Raw genomic sequence first — 18,637 nt, forward strand, 5'->3', positions numbered from 1 at the left:
CATGCTTGCCAACATACTGTCAAAAGTCATTTTTCATTATTACAGCTGTCTTGAAAAACACAATTCTACAATATAAATCAGATTGTAATCAAATCCAATAGTAAAAAACGAATTCTAGAAATATTTTCCAGCATTTTATCGACTCTATATTATTGAATAATCGCATTTGCATGAGAATGGAGCTCTGTTTATAAACTTTCTCCGTGTTCTGTAAAAAGTCAGCTGGTTTTGTTTTTAGGTTATGTTGTAATAATTCTTCAGCAGTGATCAGTGATCCAATAAACACTTTACTCGGCATATTTTAGATTTCTTAAAAAATATCATTGCATAAAAATGCCTGGTACTGCATAATTTATGTTATTTCATGTAATTTTTATTGCTGTGTAATTGAATATTCAATTATAATTATCTCAACTGATGAATAAGCTGAAAATTTATTACTTCTGGGTCAAGGAATTTTTTTTTGTAAGTTTAAGATGTAGTAAAATTTATAGAATATTTTAATATTATAATCTATTTGAATAAAGTTTCTATCACTTTATAGTGCGTTATTATATCTAGTTCTGTGACTTTGTCAATGTTCCTGAGCGGGACGAGAATAAATACACTAATTCTTGATTCTAGTTACTAATTGTAATATTAAACTGTAAACTTGAAAAACTTAGAATTCACTACAGCAATTTTAATAATAATTCTTGATTCTAGTTACTAATAGTAATATTAAACTGTAAACTTGAAAAACTTAGAATTCACTACAGCAATTTTAATAATAATTCTTGATTCTAGTTACTAATAGTAATATTAAACTGTAAACTTGAAAAACTTAGAATTCACTACAGCAATTTTAATAATAATTCTTGATTCTAGTTACTAATAGTAATATTAAACTGTAAACTTGAAAAACTTAGAATTCACTACAGCAATTTAGTCTGCACTTACTCCTTATGTAATTAAGCATTAAAGTAATCCTAATGCTGGGCATTAAATCACTATCAAAAGATAATTTATCATGTAAGAGGTATTGGTCATGCTTCCATTGAAACGTGTAGGACCAATGCGGTACAGTACTGATGACAAATTATACAGTATAGAGGAATTAATAATTGTTTGAATTATTTACATTTCAATCATTAATACAAAGCTGTACTCTTTCTTATCTCAGGTTTAGTTATTAGTAACTATTAGGCTACTATTAGTAGCCTAATTTCAGTTCTATTCTCAATGAAATTTCTATTCTGGCTACTTGAGTACTAAAGTTCTGTACTATCAATATTTCAATATCAATAGTACTGGTGCACTTAAAAAAGTGTCTTATTAATTCAGTTTGAAGAGAATCAAATGAGTTGATGAGTAAAGTTGCAATAAATAGTATTATTAAAGCAATTTGATAATCATAAGCAATATTTAGTTATTATTCTGTTTCCAGAGTTTTAAGTTTCATTTCACTAATATTTTTTTCTGTTTCAGATAAGTTATGAATTCTGAAGATAATATCGCTCGTTATAAAGAACAGTATTGGAATAATATTTCAACCGTCATTTCAAACATTCTCCTACCGAGTAACAAGAAACGAATCTATTTTGAACAAGTCTATTCGTCGGTTTACAAATGTGTTTGTGAAGGCTTTTCTGAGAATTTGCGAATGGACATTTTAAACTTGTGTATGTCCTATTTACATTCAATTAATCATGAATTGGACAATAAAGTTAGTGTTTTGGATGAACCACAAAAGGTAAAAATATAAACTCTATACTCAACTTTCTAGAAAGATGGTCAGTTTCTCAATGACAACAACTTGGATAGTTTTCCTCTTATTTTTACATGTCTGAGTTTGTATGTTGCTTTGCGTAATAATTGTAAAATTTAAAATAATGTCATATTTTGCAGAATTGGCACTGCAATAATATCTGTTACTAAAGCTGAATCACGCCACCTGACATAAATATCGGACATTAAAGCACTGATGCCGGTACAATGTGCATTATTTGCCGTATGAGGACACCCAGCAGATTTACTTCTTTCACTGACCCTGAAATCCCAAATGCAGTGACTTCGGTCGAGAAAACGTAGACTGTACCACGGTACATTGTTCTTCTTCAAACTACCGTGGACTGTACCATCATTGCTTCACAGTCCCTGACGTTCCAATAGGTGATGTGATTCAGTTTTAGGCCTTGGTCGCTATTCTCTTCAGTGACACACTACCACTCATGTTATTTTGACGTTTTATTGAATTTGTCAATTGAACAAACTCAGAAATGTAGAAAAAGGAATCTTAAAAGTCAATTTAGTTGAAGTCGTTTAAAAAACTACCATCCTTCTTGGTACACTATATTTCATAATTTATTTACAATAGCTATTTGTGTTGAAGGTTATTTTACATACATTGTTTCCCCCTTATTTTAATAGGATAACATAGAATATAATACTGTCAGACAAAATTTATAACCATCTTCTGCGGTTCCGCATAATTTGAACATTTTATAGAGTATTCTTGTCCCTCATTAAATTACTTCTGTCTCACATTGGATTTTATCATTCTAGAATATTATTTTGCTCTCTTTAAATTACTTTTGTCTCACATTAGATTTCATCATTACCGAATATTCTTGTGTCTGATTGAATTACTTTGATGATTGTCTCATATTGAATTTTATCATGAGATAGACGATTTTAGCATTTAGCAAGATGGTGCTTTGTGCCAGACATCGCAAAAATCAATTGACATTCTGGATTAGTGATGCATGGATGAGTCTAGATGAGTGAGATATGGTTAACCTATGTCAACGGGCGAACTGACCAACAAGATCTTGTGATTTGAGTCCGCTAAACTTTTTCTAGTAGGGTTATGCTAAATCACATCTGTATTTCAATAAGCCGTGAACCTATCGATGTCCTAAAAATCAACATTAGGTACTAGTGCCATAAATGAAATTCAGCCCGATTTGTAGGCGAGAGTAATAGACAATTCTAATTCTTGAATTCCCGCTTCCATGCGAGAGCTATTTCAATGATTTCATATTCCATGCATTAAGGCATTAAAAGACAAGCCTTTGAAACAAAAAACAAAATCTCGTCAATATCTGACTCACAGCTAGTTTTATTCGATTTTAAAACTAGGGACCGCTTAATGCAAACCCCTTGCATGAACAGTATCAATAAAGTTCAATTATATCACGGAATAAGCATACCAGAGTAGTGCTTCTCTACTCTGTGATTATATGTTGATTAAGTTTGTAGAGTGAATATTGATGTTGTGGAACTTTTCCATAATTGAAGAGACATCAGATGTTGTCAAAAAATCCACACTTTTTTAATAAAAATTATTATTTCACATGAGCATGCTTTCGTGTTTTAAAGTGGATTTTTTGACTACATCTCAAGTCTCTTCAATAAGTATGATACTGTAATATTCTAATAATATTGCTGAATGATATAACACCAGCTATATTTGTCATTACAATGTACAACTGCTAACGTAGTAAGTAACGAAGAATGCTAGTACAGAATATAGACGACTCCAAAACTTAAATTGTCTAGAAACCGTTTACGAGATTATGATGTGGTTCACAAGTTTTCCAATGATTTTCCAGGTTATAGCAACGGTAGAAGAATTGAATCAGTGTATGGATGCTTATTTGATTTCAACTGAGAAGATCTGTTCAGTATGCAGTTATATGGTGAGTTTTGAGTTTTGCTTCAACTTGATAATTGGAGATTTCAATTAGCTTATTCTGGATTTTTACCTACAGCATATTTCTTTTCATCAGTACGATAACTTATTTGAGAGTATTTTAAAATGTTTATTGGAAAATTTAATTTTTTATTAAATTCTTTGCTTGGTTGAAATTTTCAAAAGTCTTAAGTAGGTAATATTTATACAAATTAATAAAAACCATATAACAACTTGTAAAATATTTTATAGTTTTTAATAAAGAGTACTACAATTTGTTATATTGTTTTTATTAATTTGAATAAAGGAGCCCATATAACTGAAGTGATTTTAATATTTATACAGTATACATTCACCTTAACATAGGTATACTCGTTTGAAAAAGAGAAAAAAGATTTGTAGCTTGAAACTGCAACATTGACAAATTCTAACAATTAATAGTCAACATTTTCATCGATTTTTTATGTAATTTCGGTAATCTAAATTTTGAATAGTTTTTCCTAACTGTAGAATTTTTAGATTCCAGCAAAATGAAGAGTAATTTGTCATAATCTATACGGTTCAAAACAAAATTGTATGTACAATTCAATAAAGAGATTGATTGATTGATAGGTACTCATCATGAAATCGTACATTAAAGAAGCATTCTCTTAATTTATTTGAATTTATTCTTCTATAAAATAAGATTGTTGAAGTACGAGTAGTTGACACTTTCCATGAATTAATTTATAAACATATTTTGTGAGTTTTTTTGTAAGTTCCGTTTTGTTTTTGGTGAAAATGTTTATTTTGTCTCCAGTACTTGATGTATGATTATAACTTTCGATTTCTTTTATTATCATCTGACAATAATTATCTTCCATTTGAATAAATATCATGGATAACAAGTTAAAATTGACTCTGCATATTTTTTTTAATTTCTTCATTCACTGTCTGATGAGCTTTGCACTATTCAATAGTTCACAAGAAAAAAACAGAAATTTAAAAGAGGTTATTATCAGACATGGTTCTAACTTTTCTATTCTTTTTCTTCCAGAATAAATTGCAAAGAGAAGACTCAAAAGAGAATTTGCCCCAGAGTGCTCTACTAGATTGCTTTTGTCGAATCGTGTGTGACCATAGGTTACAACATATTATCAGTAAGTACTTCATATCAAATTTCTATTATTATAAACATCGGGATCTATGTTCATCGAAAGAATTCCCAACCAAATCTATTTTGAAAAAATGATGAATCTGAATCAATCGTAATAATTGGGGATTGTGTAACTCAGATTGCCATTTAAAAAATTCACCAGGAGTGATCCGTGGTCTAGTGGATAGAGTGCCTGCGTAGCAGCATATAGAGATCCCGGGTTCAAACTCTATCATTACCAAAAGTTTTATAACCAGATCACTCCCGTGTTATCGGATGGGCACGTTAAACTGTCGGTCCCGGCAGAAGTATGACATTCGTAAGGCCCATTGACGGCTTGAATTATATATTCAGGCGGTGGGACCTTCCCGCAAGGGACTCCCCACCAACAAAAGCCATACGAATTTACTTTTTACCTGATAAAAAATGTGGAAATTATTTTTGAAAAATGTTAATGATTGTACGACCCTTTTAAAGTCCAAGTTTTTCGTACAAAAATACATTTTTGGTGGGGTGAAAAGATTTACGATAAATATACCAAGTTGTTCCTGATTTTCCTATCATAAAGCTCTCTTCCACAGGCATGTGATCATTGGAGAAGCCTCCAATGTTTATTTCAATTAAATGTTATTATTTTCATGAATCAAGTTTAATTAGAAGAACACGAATAACTAATTTTATTATAAGCATTTTTATGGCAGTCTTATATGAGTTTATTCCAGAATTTGATGTAATACTTTGACAATCTGACCTGAGAAAGATGCATCAATCGATTGTTTCATTTGTAGGATGCAATCCTGCAAATGGCACTTTTGATAACTCACTCAAACAGAACTTTGGCTTAAACTTGAACATTTTTGTTCATGTGAAGTGCTACATCATAAATTAGATTCATGCAACTTGTTATATAACTTGAGGAACATTCCAATGGTTCCGTATATTTATTTATTTATCTGAGGATAATCGGGAGAGAACAACAGGCATAGTAGCCCAAAACTATTCTGTTCCCAAATTTAGATAAATAATAACATGTATGAAAAAGTAGGTTATGTTTTCACTGTTGAAAATTCTATTGACGAGTTCTTGAGTGTGATTAGTTGGTACCTTCAAATTTAATAAATTAGCAATCGCTAGCTATTCTATTCACACATTTCCCGTCATTCTCCAAATATTACACAAACTCAGATCACAGAGAATAATATTTGAGCATCTTCTGCACATAAAAATTACTAGAGACTACTTTAATTTTACTACACTCTCATTTTTCTTGTAAAGCATATTCGGAGTACAGTATAATTTTTCTTCCAGGAACATTTTCTTCGTCAAACCTTCATCGTTTTCCTTGGGTTTAGAATTATTATTGTCATCAGTTTATATTATACTCTGTCCAATTTCGCATGAGCTCTGAAGAATTAGGCCGACTCTCCTACTACTCTCACACACAAGCGCAGTCTTCTTTTGTGTGTGTCGGTAAGGGGACGGTCTGTCTACCTGTATACTACGTAGTATACATAGTATATCAATGGCGCAGGTAGGCCAGGCGTGTGTGCCTGCGCGTGGGGGATCGAGGGTCGGCCTAATCCTTCAGAGCTCATGCGAAATTGGACAGAGTATAGTAGAATCAAATAATGTCTCCCACACTTCTATATTCCATTAACCAATCAATGTCTCTTACATTAATTAATGTCCATAACCAATCTATTGTGATATAATAAAATCGTTCTATTATAATTCTTCAATGTTACTTTTAGTCGTCAATATTTCATTATAATCTACTTATTTAAAGACATGATGCAGATGTATACATCAGTTGAAGGTTCTTCAATTTACTGCTGAAGTTAATAGTGGTAGTGAACATCACAACATGTAGGCGATTGTATGTGCAGTAAATGAATTCGATGATAACAGCTAACACTGAACCCGTTTCTGATTGCAGGCTTCATAGAAAACTCACCTCCCTTCACAATACAACCGACAGAATTGAGAACCTTCTTTAGAAATTTGCACTTCACCAGCTCGGGACAATATGCGAAACTTTATCCGGAACTATTTTCGCGTTACATTGCGAACGTTCTACCGGAAATGAGAGAGCAAGACCTGGAGGCGCACATACGAGAACTCTCAAGACTACAGGCTGACTGGCGGACCAATATGGAGGCTCGTTGTCCCCAGCAAGGACTCAAGAGGCCCGCTGAAGACTGAACTCAAACAACGACTGACTATGACGTAGCTTTAAATCATAAGATGATCAATAAATGATTCTGTTTTTATTTGTTTTTTACATCATGAAGTGATCCTTGATGCTCAACCTTATTAGTTGAATTTTTTAACATACATGACTTTTTATTGGAAATTAAAAACATTTTTTGTCATGAGTATGAACTATTTTTCATTTATCTTATTCACTGAAAATGTTATTGAATTTTCCTCGTATTAAACTTTGAGAAGTAACAATTGTTGCTTCTAATCAAGGTAATTAAGTTTCGAGCAGCTCTTTTTTATAACTTGTGAAAAATTACAGAGCTTCTATTTCTTTCCAGTAATGATTTTTTTCAATAAACGGAAGCTTGGTGCTATAAAAGTCTGAATATGTGAGCTGCTCTATTCATGAATGGAAGATACTGACAGATTCATTCACTTTTTCTACTTCTTAGGGCCAAGCTACATAAATCGTTTTTGCACTGGCGGCGGTCGAGTCGGCGATTGGCTGATTGGGTTGGCGTTCGGGAATCAGCTGATATAATCAGCCAATCGGAGAGCCGACTCGTCCGCCGCCAGTGCAAAAACGCTTCATGTGGCTTGGCCCTTAGTTATTGCTAACAGCTATAACTAAGCTATAACATTAATCGTGCTAACATTTGCTAACTATCATTAATCTTCAATGGAAAAATAATCTAAGCTATGCTATTACAGTGATATTCAGTTCGTTAAGTTTTTGTATACTCAGCTATCTACTATGTTAAGAAGTTCTGGTTGTGAACTTAGCTTTTATTTCTATTGAAAGAGCGAACTCAGAAAGAAGTTGAAAGACGATCGAACAATTTTGTCAAATGCAAACTAATTCGCATTTCTCACTTGGAAAATATAAAGAAACTCCAAATAATAATATGAGTTGCTCATCTTATCTTACCAAGGGAAAATTTTCGTAAAGATTTAAAAGCAGAGGGCGATAGTAATAGTAGTCTTATCGTTTATTTCTTCACTTATCCATTGCAAATTTACTTTTCTACTATCTACTTTACGATAAAATCGTTACAAAGATCGTTTGTGCTTCATATAGGCTATTAACTCTTAGTACCGTAATAATTACATAAGTATGTAATTATTTGGTGTTGAATTTCTTGACTATTCTATATTTCCATATTATGTGTAACAAAAACCTTAGTTTACAAGGAATATGTTTTAAATACCACTATACTGGAAGGTTACCCGGTCTGTACTTTGAGCAAAGCCTACTTGAGAAAGTAAACTAAATCCGAGAGCTTATTTCGGGCGTTCTAGGAGAATGAACCTATTAATAATTCAGGTTCCAGTGATATTCATCAGCAGTCTACCAGTGCAGTTCTGTTTACATAGCTCGTCACGGCCATCAATTCTATAACTAGTGGGTATCGGCTGTTCATTTGGTTTGGCGAGGAATGTTTCACTTGAAGAAAATTATTAATTCGTTAGCCAACTCGAAATCGTTCCTTTGCAATCAGTTTCTACATGGAAATGAAGCAACTGAATTTTCTGTGGAATCCTTGTGTATTCTACCTAGAAAATTTTAATAATTCAAGAGGTTTGCAAAATGAAACATCCATTAATAACTTTCATTTCATCAGCTAACTTATATGAGTTTCTCTACAATGTGTCAAGAATGGGCGATTTGAAACTTGCTGATTGTCGGACATTTATAAAATTGTTACTTAAGAACACGTACACTTCTTATCAGGATATCTTTTTCTATTTATTTAGAATAGTCTTGTACACTCACATGCAATAGTATTTTTGGGTGCAGCACATAGTTTTGGAAACAGTGTTTTCTCCCAGGTTCTATTGAATACAATACATTTTTTCATATAGGTGACAGACAGTAAAAATTGATAGTCTCAGAATATTGTTGTCCTCCGATTGGCTAATTCTCACCAACAGCTAATTCTCATCCAATCGGAAAACAATATTCTGAGTGTCGGCCAATAATATTGGTAGGCTTACATAATTGTGAAGCCGGTCATTGTGGCCTGGTTGAATGGTGTCCAATTGCATCCAAAGCTCTAGGGTTTAACTTATATACTGTGATATATTAAACGCACGATATATTTATGCACAATAATGCCTGATAAGTGTAATATGATAGAGCATATTGGATTGGTTTGTTTTACATGAACTTAGTAGCCCTGTGATACAGGAGCAGCTTTTTGTAAGGGTACGAACAGAGGGGTCAGGTAGATGCTTAGCTTTCAGTTTAGGTGGCGATCGACCTTCATGTAACACAAATACGTTGTAAAACATGAGAGTAAACAGAACAGTCAAGTCTCGATAGAGTTTCAGCTCGATGACATTGAATTGAAAACATCTTTATTCACAATCATGTAGGTAGTAGGACACATGCACACCTATACTGATAGCCTACAAATAGTGGAAATATTCAATATTCATTAGACAAAACAAACAATAATTTATTTGAGTACAGTCATAAAACTTAAGACAATCAGATCTGTGAACTCTTGAGGGGAGTATAGGGATTATGCTACAAAATTTCAATTTGGAAAAATATACCATGAGTTTTAATCTCAATTATTCAACATTTTCTATTGATATGATTGGATTTCTATGGGTAGCGTTGCAAAGTATTTTCTTCCCATGTTTTTTCTTGTAAAACTCCAAGCTATCCAAATGTTTTCATCATTGCCAGCTGATCGAAACTGAAGTGGCATCGATCGAAACTGAAAGATACACCGCGACCCACTCGTTCTGTTTGCATCTCAAGAGGTGCGCTCACCGTTCGATTCAAACACATATCACATAATTTATTTGTTTGTTATAGAACATATTCACATCCTATTATATTAAGCGAGCAATATGTGTATTTTTATATTTGCTTATTTATATTTATTAATGGTTATTTATGTCCAACGGATCTCGAAAACGGCTCTAATGATTTTTACGAAATTTGGAACATAGGTTTATTTGTTGAATAATAGGTTTATAAAAAATCGATTGCACTAGGTCTCATGTCTCATCCCTGGGAAAACTCGCTGAACGACATTAAAAGGATAATTCATCCTTGGAAAAACATTTGATACTTTCGCCGTCTATGGATATGGTAATAAAAAAGTGCGTCTATGGAAAATCAAAATATCTCATCCCCGAAATTCATAAGCTGACGTTTAATATAAACACGATCATTTTAAAGAATATTGTGTTCTGTTTATCAATAAATCTCGGTGCCCCGACATTATATCTAAACATACGAGAAAAATGAGATCATATCATAATCTGTAACAGAGTTCACTAGAGGACCATAGACTGTTTCCATCTGCTCATCTCGTTAGTTACTTGGAATTGGGCAATCAAAGGGTTACTCATATTACTGTGTTGGAGCAGAACACAACAGTATATTCATACCAGAACATGTCAAAGTGAGTGGGGGTCACCTGCCATAGCGATGAAGTTACGTGGGAAGGTAGGTGAGTGAGTGAGAGGGCAGAGGGTGAGCCAAAGTCCCACCCCGTCAACATCCCGCTCGGCTAAATTCGTGAGGACTTGAGCGAACACGTTTCGAGCGCCAGTCATTCCGTCGCAGCAACTACGCGAGCAACTCAATCGCGATTCTTTCAGTTTCTTCCTCACTCAGTTTTCTCTTCTCGCACTCAAATCGATCAAACTGTATCAACTTCCAGAAAACATTGTTAGACGTTCAGTTCATTTCAAGTTCGGTTACCAAAAGTGACGTTCGGGTAGTTGTGGACTTATAAATTCAGTGCTGTTTCGAGTTCTAGTTCTATTTACTGATCAAAGTTAGCGGGTAAAGTTTGTAAGTATTTGAAAGCGTTATTCTATGTGATGATTTTTCATTGGAAAAGATTTTGTGATAACTATCATTTATCATTCATAACTAACGATTAGTTAAGCTACCAGAGCAAATTTGAAAATAATATAATATTAATTGAAGATTTGCAAATTATTAAGATTTAATATTCATCACCATAAAACAACAAGTCAGCCTTATTCGATTTCAACTGAGAAGTGAGGAAATTCCATTCGACTTATAAATTCAGTGCTGTTTCGAGTTCTAGCTCTGTTTACTGATTAAACTTAGCGGGTAAAGTTTGTAAGTACAGTATTTGAAAGTTATTCTATGTGATGATTTATCATTGGAAGAGATTTTGTGATAACTATCATTTATCATAACTAACGATTAGTTAAGCTACTAGAGCAAATTTGAAAATAATATAATATTAATTGAAGATTCGCAAATGACAATTTGAAGATTCAATATTCATCAGGTCATCACCATATAAAAAACAAGTCAGCCTTATATTCGATTTCAACTGAGGAGTGAGGAAATTTCATTCGCATGCCGCTTAGAAAATCATTCAAACTACACCCGTTGAACAATGTTTATGATCGGATTTTCATTGTTCACTAATCCATTACAGATTACATATTATTGATTTGAATGATATTGCCTCAACACGTTGTGCATTATCTATCCTTCTCCAGAATACAACTGTTACAAGAATGTAGAGAAAACTTGTTCCGAAATTATTTTCGACTGGATTTGAAGATGATGTCAATGAATTGTGAACTCGAAACAATAACTGTTTCAAAGACTGAAATATTCCAAGACAGGCTCTGTTGATTTTGAACGTCTGCTTTGCTTATCTGTCACTATTTAGAACAAAATTGTCACTAATGTGTCTTGTGTACTGGTGCTCATTTTGTTTCTAATCTTCACATCGCGTTCCTTTTGAAAGATAATTCATAATGAACACGTGATTGAGTTGATTATTCATCTCTCCATAGATGATGCGTTTGAAAAAATCCTATTATGATGAAAATCTATTCAATTACACATCTGCTATTGTGCTGATAATATCATCAATAAACATTTCAATATTTATTTCTCCAATGCATGAAATGAGATATTATGTAGATTTGGTGGTTGGCAAAGGGGAAACCCAACTTTCTCATTCATACAATAATATTTTATATTATTTTATCGTGAAAATGAGAATAATACAAGAAATATTCTATCATAGGAATATCATATCCTGCTAGTGTGCCATTATTATAGCGAAAGGATAAAAATATCTATCTAGTTCATTCACATTCTTCAACTCTATCAAAAACTGATGTGGATTATCTGATTTTCATAACAAAGTGACCACTGGCATTCACTTCATGAGCTACAATAATAGCTACTACTAATTCAGGTAATAAGGATGATAGTAAATCGTGGGTGGCTGTACAGACAGTGGGTGACAGCACAAGTTATGATCAGCATATTCAGAACCATGAGACTGAGGATAGAGTCTTGAGTAATTCAACCGAGTAATAGCGTAAAATAAACTTGGTGCCAGCAGGCATAAAATAAATGCAATGTGAAACAGTGCATGAAATAGATTAGCGCCACTCATAGAAAAGATTAACAATACTATGAAAACTATTTTCAAAATAGGCCCACATTAATTTTGAATTTTTGTTTTTTGCTGAGCGAGTGATTTTCACGTAAACTTCAGGCTTATGCGTGAGCTGGTTTGCAAAAATACCGTATCTGAATCTGTGACAATAGGTACGTAATTAAACAATGGAAAATTGTTAAAGAATATCTATCTAGTTCATTTTCAAACTTTATTAAAAACTGATGGAGATTATCTATTACTAACAATCTATTAACTACCAACTATCTATTACTGTACTATAACTATCCTATATTACTAACTATCTATTAAATATCACAAACATATTTATCAATTTATTAAACATCGATTTTGAAAAGTAATTCAAAAGATGGACCAAAGGAATTCGTAGAGTCTAAAGACTCCAATTTTCTCAGAAAAAGTCTACTGGACTTGGAAAAAGTTTAGAAGAAATTTTTAGATCCCATGCTGATGCTGGATTCCCACATACAGTGAACGTGTGCGGCACAGTGGAGATAAATAAAATAATCCCCATGAGTTCGAAAAAAGGGACTACTCCCACTCAACCCGGCCGAGCGAATATGAATAGTCCCATTAACACTTATGAGAATTATATTTTCACTGTACTATACAAGTTCACTGATATATGTGGGAATCCGCCTTTATTTCTCGTGATATTTAATTTTCTGTTGTAAATCAAATTATTCCAGTATATATGTTATTATTTTGGAAGCTGAAAATACAATATTGTTTTGTAGCTTGTTTCGGAGATATGGATTCTATTGTTTCTTTAATATACACATTCATTGATCGATACTATTCCTTTGTTCATTCAACATCAATCATTAATTGCCAAATTTTAATCTATAACTTGTTAGATAAAGTGTAGACGGAAAACAAATATTTGAGGGATCGGATCACTGTCAAGTTATTGGACATGCTTCTCTCTCGAGACAGCACTATACTGAAATCATTTTTGCTGCAGGGCAGTAAGCAAACAACGGAAGCTCCCCATGTTCTCCCACGTCCCACGTATGTTCAATTGGATACGTTTGAGCCAATGCTATTCAGATAGGTATTTCACAGACTTGTGGGAGTTGGAAGTTATGAACTTAGTGTCGTCATATTAAAGCCCTACTTTGTTTCAAAAGGGACGAAACTTGAAGCCTACTATTTGAAAGCCGGCTGGATCCTGTAAAGTAGCTAGGTATAGAATAATCTATTTGATTCGCTTAAATTATGTAGGAGAGCCTGATCACCGTGGTCAGAAGCAACATCCTCTTCAATTATAATTATTATCAAATACCGGATTAAAGGAAAATTAGGTTGCGTTAGTTCTAGTTACTTAGAGTAAGATGGAGGACAACGGGAGCTTCTATTTCCATCTCTTGAGACTGAAACGATGAATTATTAAACTGCATAAGTCTGTAACAAAGCATCACTGAGCTACGAAATTTGTTTTCGTCTGGGGACGAAACCAAGATTCTGATATTCAGTGGGAAAAGACTCAGATTTTGGATCTGAGGGGAAATTGTAAGGGGAGACATTCAGATAACAAGTTATCTGTGAGGATCGATATGCACTGAGGAAAAAGTTCTCAGAATTCTTTTTCAAAAAATGCTATTATAACAATGGATATAGGGAATGTGAATAAGTTTAGATCTGCATAATATTGGATTTCTCGGTTTTCTGTAGCTTTTCCCCCTCATATAGGGTCCACGGTTTTGTGAGGCAGTGAGGTTTATTATACTGACATTTACGTATATCAAATTTAAATTATTTATTCATATTTATTGTGGATTCAGGTGATAGAGATCAATATAGATAGATGAAACTGTATATTATATAGATATGGATGGAAGAGATTCATCGTGAAAATGCTACCCCGAGGCATACTGCGGAAAACAATCGAGAAATTGGATAGAACATGGAAAAACTCAACGTATGCTCTGCACTCTATTTAATTTTTACGAAGGCAAATTAATGTTACAGTACCTACGTATATTTTTCATGATTCTACAGCAAAACAAACAAAAGAGAGCGTCCTTCTTTCCTCTTCCACACTCATAGATTTTATCATCCTCTTTTTCTCCAATTTTCCTGAATTTTTTTATCGTGGTTATTCAGTGCAGAGAAGAGTTTTTTTTTTCATTTTCCCACTAACGGCAATAACAAATGAAAAAGCACTGGACTGATATATGATATGAAGACCACGAAACGCGAATCATTTATTGAATCTCCTCCTTAGAAATGTGAATGAACGAGAAACAAGGTACATTCACTTAAAATTCATGATTTGGTTAACTCTACAAAAAAATAAACTATGCCTTCAATTTGAATTTTTCAACTTCTATAGCTAGGTAGTTTTATTGTAATGGAACGTGTTTCTTTTTAGAATGATAGCTTCATAATAATGTTGATTCCTTTGCATTTCAATGAACGGTAAGATCGCACGTAATGCATTGAGGTAAAGGTAAAGTAAAAGATTCAAGAGTTTCTTCTTTCCATGCAATCCACTCCAAGAAGAAATTCTTGAAACCCCATAAACTTATATGTACAATAAAAGAAGGAATTGGTTCGTTATATACTTTACTCAATCCAGTTCTACCTGAGTTCTTACAAATATTCAAAAATCGAGGGAGAAAATAATCATTATTCATCATAAAGAAGATTTTATAATGAGAATTCTCATAAAGCTGATAGAATTGGATAATAATTGCAGATTATTTACACTGAAATAGGCTGCGTAATATGATATTATGATTCATAATATTTCAGGAATTTAGTGTATTTAATTGAATTATATTCAGTACTCTGATTAATTTATAAGTCATTTGTTTTTGAAAAATACAAGATATATGCTCTAAATTAATAGTTAAGCTAGAAGGAACATTGATCGCCAAAAATAATATCAGTATTTTCAGCTTAATTTACAGAGTGTGGAAGAGCCTAACTTTGTCAAGGAACATTGAAATTTCCGAGTTACTTGGCAACCGAAATATCTTCCTAATAGTCGGCACAGTATCTGAACAACAAAATTTAATAAAGGTTTCTGAGAATTGAAGCTGAAGTGTAGGGCGTAGAGCTAATTAAGTATGCATGGATATTATTATCACAGCATGAAATTATTATTATCAAAAATTCTCGCGAAATCCCGATGGAAGTGGAGAATTCTCGATGGTTGAAATCAAAGTTACAGGAGCAAAATATTTATTTTAACTATCAGTTCACATTGTGTTCTTTATAAAAACTCGCATTGTGTAAGTTATCTCATAAATGTGCATTTAGATGGAGAATGCAGACTGCGATAACAGTTTTAGATTTAATAATAATAATATTTTTTCATTTTCGATAATATTATTTCATTACAATATATGACACACATAGTAGGCTAATACACAGAATGAAATTTATATAAGAAAAATAATACATAACTACTTTACAGTACAATATCGGGGGGACCGAGCTTTGCTCTGGAGTACAAAAGCATAACAAATTTATAACGAAAGAGATCATTGTAATAATTGACCGAGCGAAGTGAGGTCTAAGATTCAAGTCGACGGTTTGGCATTTCTCTTAATGTATAAATATTTATACGTTGCGCATTTACGGCGAAACGCGGTAATAGATTTTCATGAAATTTGACAGACATGTTCCGTTTTAATTTGCGCGTCGACGTATATATACAAGGTTTTTGGAAATTTTGTATTTCAAGAATGATATAAAAGGAAAAAGGAGCCTCCTTCATACGCCAATATTGGAGTGAAAATCAGACTAAAGAATCATTATTCATCATAAATCAGCTGTTTAGTTGACTATAATGCTACCCGTTCAAAAATATCGAACATCTTGAAAATGTATCTTTCAATCAACGTTAGTAGGCAGTTGTCTAGGTACTAACTTTGTCTTTCCATAAGCTGAGGCCATGATTCCAGTTTGGATTTTGGAGTTATTGATAGAAAACATTTTTTTACATTTTTCTTTTTTAATCTGATGATTAAAATTGCAACAAATATTATTGAAAAGAAATTGATTTCTAGAATCATGAAAAGTGAGAAATGAAGTTTGTAGGAAATCAGCATTATGGTAGTTTATTTTTTTAATTTCAACACACAGAGTTTTCGCCAACACGACAACACAGAATGTTCTCTGATTGGTTGATTGGATTGGCGTATCGACGGCAGCCAGACCTGATAACAGCGCTCACACTCACATTCCGGGACGACACGTCACGGTACGATAGAACAGAAAGCTCTATGTTTATAAGAATTTTCTCTAGACATTTTGAATTGATAAATATTTATTATTTATTAATTTTTGAGAAAACATAATAACAGATCAATGTAACTTACTGAGCGCGAGGTCTACTGTTCACAGAACTACTAGTATTTTTATAGTTATGAATATTGGCATAGCTAAAATTAATTTCTTCAATCAATTATTAATTTTTTCAGCGATCATACCTTGACCATGTCGATCAATTTCTTGCCGGATAATTTATCTCTTGAGATAAGCGGATTGAATGCATAGTTCAACAGCTGAGGCATTATTTTGTTTAAAGCTGGGTTTTCCTTTGTGTGAATGCCGTCATCGACCACGACAGGATGATGATCTCACATTGGGTAGACTTCAATTGGTCTAAATAACCTAAAATATTATGTTCAATCACGTTTTAATGGGGGATCTTGAGCTAATAATTTTTTATACTTTCAATTAAATGGCAATATGTTGATATTATTAGAAATGTTTTTATTATTGAATAATAAACACAAATAATGAAAAGTCATTGAATCAGCTGTTTTAGCACACTTGAAATTTGGACAATATGAATGACAATATATCAATGCTTGTCGTCGTCGACTGAGGAAATTTACGTTTCCCCCTTTTACGTTACACACAAACGAAAAATGTACCTTTACTCTCACACACGCACTCGCTCACTCATTTCCATTATCGACAAACGAGGAAATTTTCAGCTGTTTTTCCAAGGAAGAATTATCCTTCAGCAAGTTAAACCCAGGGATGAGACCTAGTGCAATCGAATTTTTATATAATAAACCTAGGTACTTTTTTCCAAATTTCCTGAAAATCGTTAGAGCCGTTTTCGAGATCCGTTGGACATAAATAACCAGATATAAATAAATATAAATAACCAAATATGGTGACATACAGACATATAAACAGGAATTGCTCGCTCAATATTATAAGATTGAATATTAAAATATAGATAAAATATTTATATTTTAATGCATGGAAGCACCAATGCTTCTTATTCAACTAATACTGACAGTAATAGGTGAATCTTACTTTAGAAAGCTAGCGCCACCTGGTAACGAAAATAGTAAGCTCCATCGATACAAACTCATCAAAATCAAAAACAGTGGTTTTTGGTAATTTTTTAATTCAATTAGATACCTATCAATGTTTTGTTTAAGAAATATGTTGATGAAGTAGCGGGCCTACGTAGTGAATCGATCCAATGTGTATAATTATTGCGTTAAGTGGTTTTAATTTGATAATTCTTTACTAACTCTCGCATGAGTTTGTTAACAGTCGTGGAATATAGTCTGTCATCCTGGTATACATATCTAATGTCATCATTGATCATCTCCCTCTTTTAGAAAGTTTGACTTTAAATGTTTCACTTGGACCATTATTTTGATTGGCAGGAAATGTGCACATTTCTGCCATAATCGTCTAATTTATTCTCTGATATTGCATTCCACTATCACTACTCTTCAATTACTCAGCGCAACTTTGCTGTGAATAATTATTTTTACACAATACAACACTAGTGCCCCCCTGCCCCGTTTCACCAATTTTGGTTAAGGCATTTAATCATGATTAAAGTCTTATCAGCTGGTTAAAACAGATATAAGAAATTATTTGCTCCACAATCATCAGTTACATTTGACCACAGTTAATCCCAATGGTTAAAAAGTTTGACTGCCGCCGAACGGGCGATCAAATTATTTGAACACGGTCAAAAGACTGGTTTGATCGATTTCCTTGCTTGTTTGTGGGTTATGTTTTTGACGCAATGGAAAATTTTATTAAATTTTCAAGTTTGACTTTAAATGTCTCACTACTTGGACCATTATTTTGATTGGCAGGAAATGTGCACATTTCTGCCATAATCGTCTAATTTATTCTCTGATATTGCATTCCACTATCACTACTCTTCAATTACTCAGCGCAACT

General features: G+C 33.0%; 2 protein-coding genes across 2 annotated transcripts in view; one reads left to right on the top strand and one right to left on the bottom strand.

Moving 5' to 3' along the window:
- The window catches only part of LOC111056079, an 82,146-nt gene that overhangs the window by 26,947 nt on the left and 36,562 nt on the right, over window positions 1-18,637 (bottom strand). The gene's annotated exons all lie outside the window — the stretch shown is intronic.
- LOC111047048 (CDK2-associated and cullin domain-containing protein 1) lies at window positions 240-7,186 on the top strand. Its single transcript, XM_022332717.2, has 5 exons — window positions 240-464; window positions 1,468-1,732; window positions 3,594-3,680; window positions 4,710-4,812; window positions 6,745-7,186. Exons 2-5 carry the CDS (start codon window positions 1,475-1,477, stop codon window positions 7,008-7,010), a joined length of 714 nt encoding a protein of 237 aa, XP_022188409.2. The 5' UTR covers window positions 240-464; window positions 1,468-1,474; the 3' UTR covers window positions 7,011-7,186.

Source organism: Nilaparvata lugens, chromosome 1, assembly GCF_014356525.2.
Source record: "Nilaparvata lugens isolate BPH chromosome 1, ASM1435652v1, whole genome shotgun sequence".
Lineage (NCBI taxonomy): Eukaryota > Metazoa > Arthropoda > Insecta > Hemiptera > Delphacidae > Nilaparvata > Nilaparvata lugens.

Excerpts from the sequence above, each read along its gene's own strand:
- LOC111047048 (XM_022332717.2), top strand. The coding sequence starts at position 1,475 with ATGAATTCTGAAGATAATATCGCTCGTTATAAAGAACAGTATTGGAAT. Across the intron at positions 3,681-4,709 it reads GTTCAGTATGCAGTTATATG|AATAAATTGCAAAGAGAAGA; the intron begins GTGAGTTTTGAG and ends TTTTTCTTCCAG. Across the intron at positions 4,813-6,744 it reads TAGGTTACAACATATTATCA|GCTTCATAGAAAACTCACCT; the intron begins GTAAGTACTTCA and ends TTCTGATTGCAG.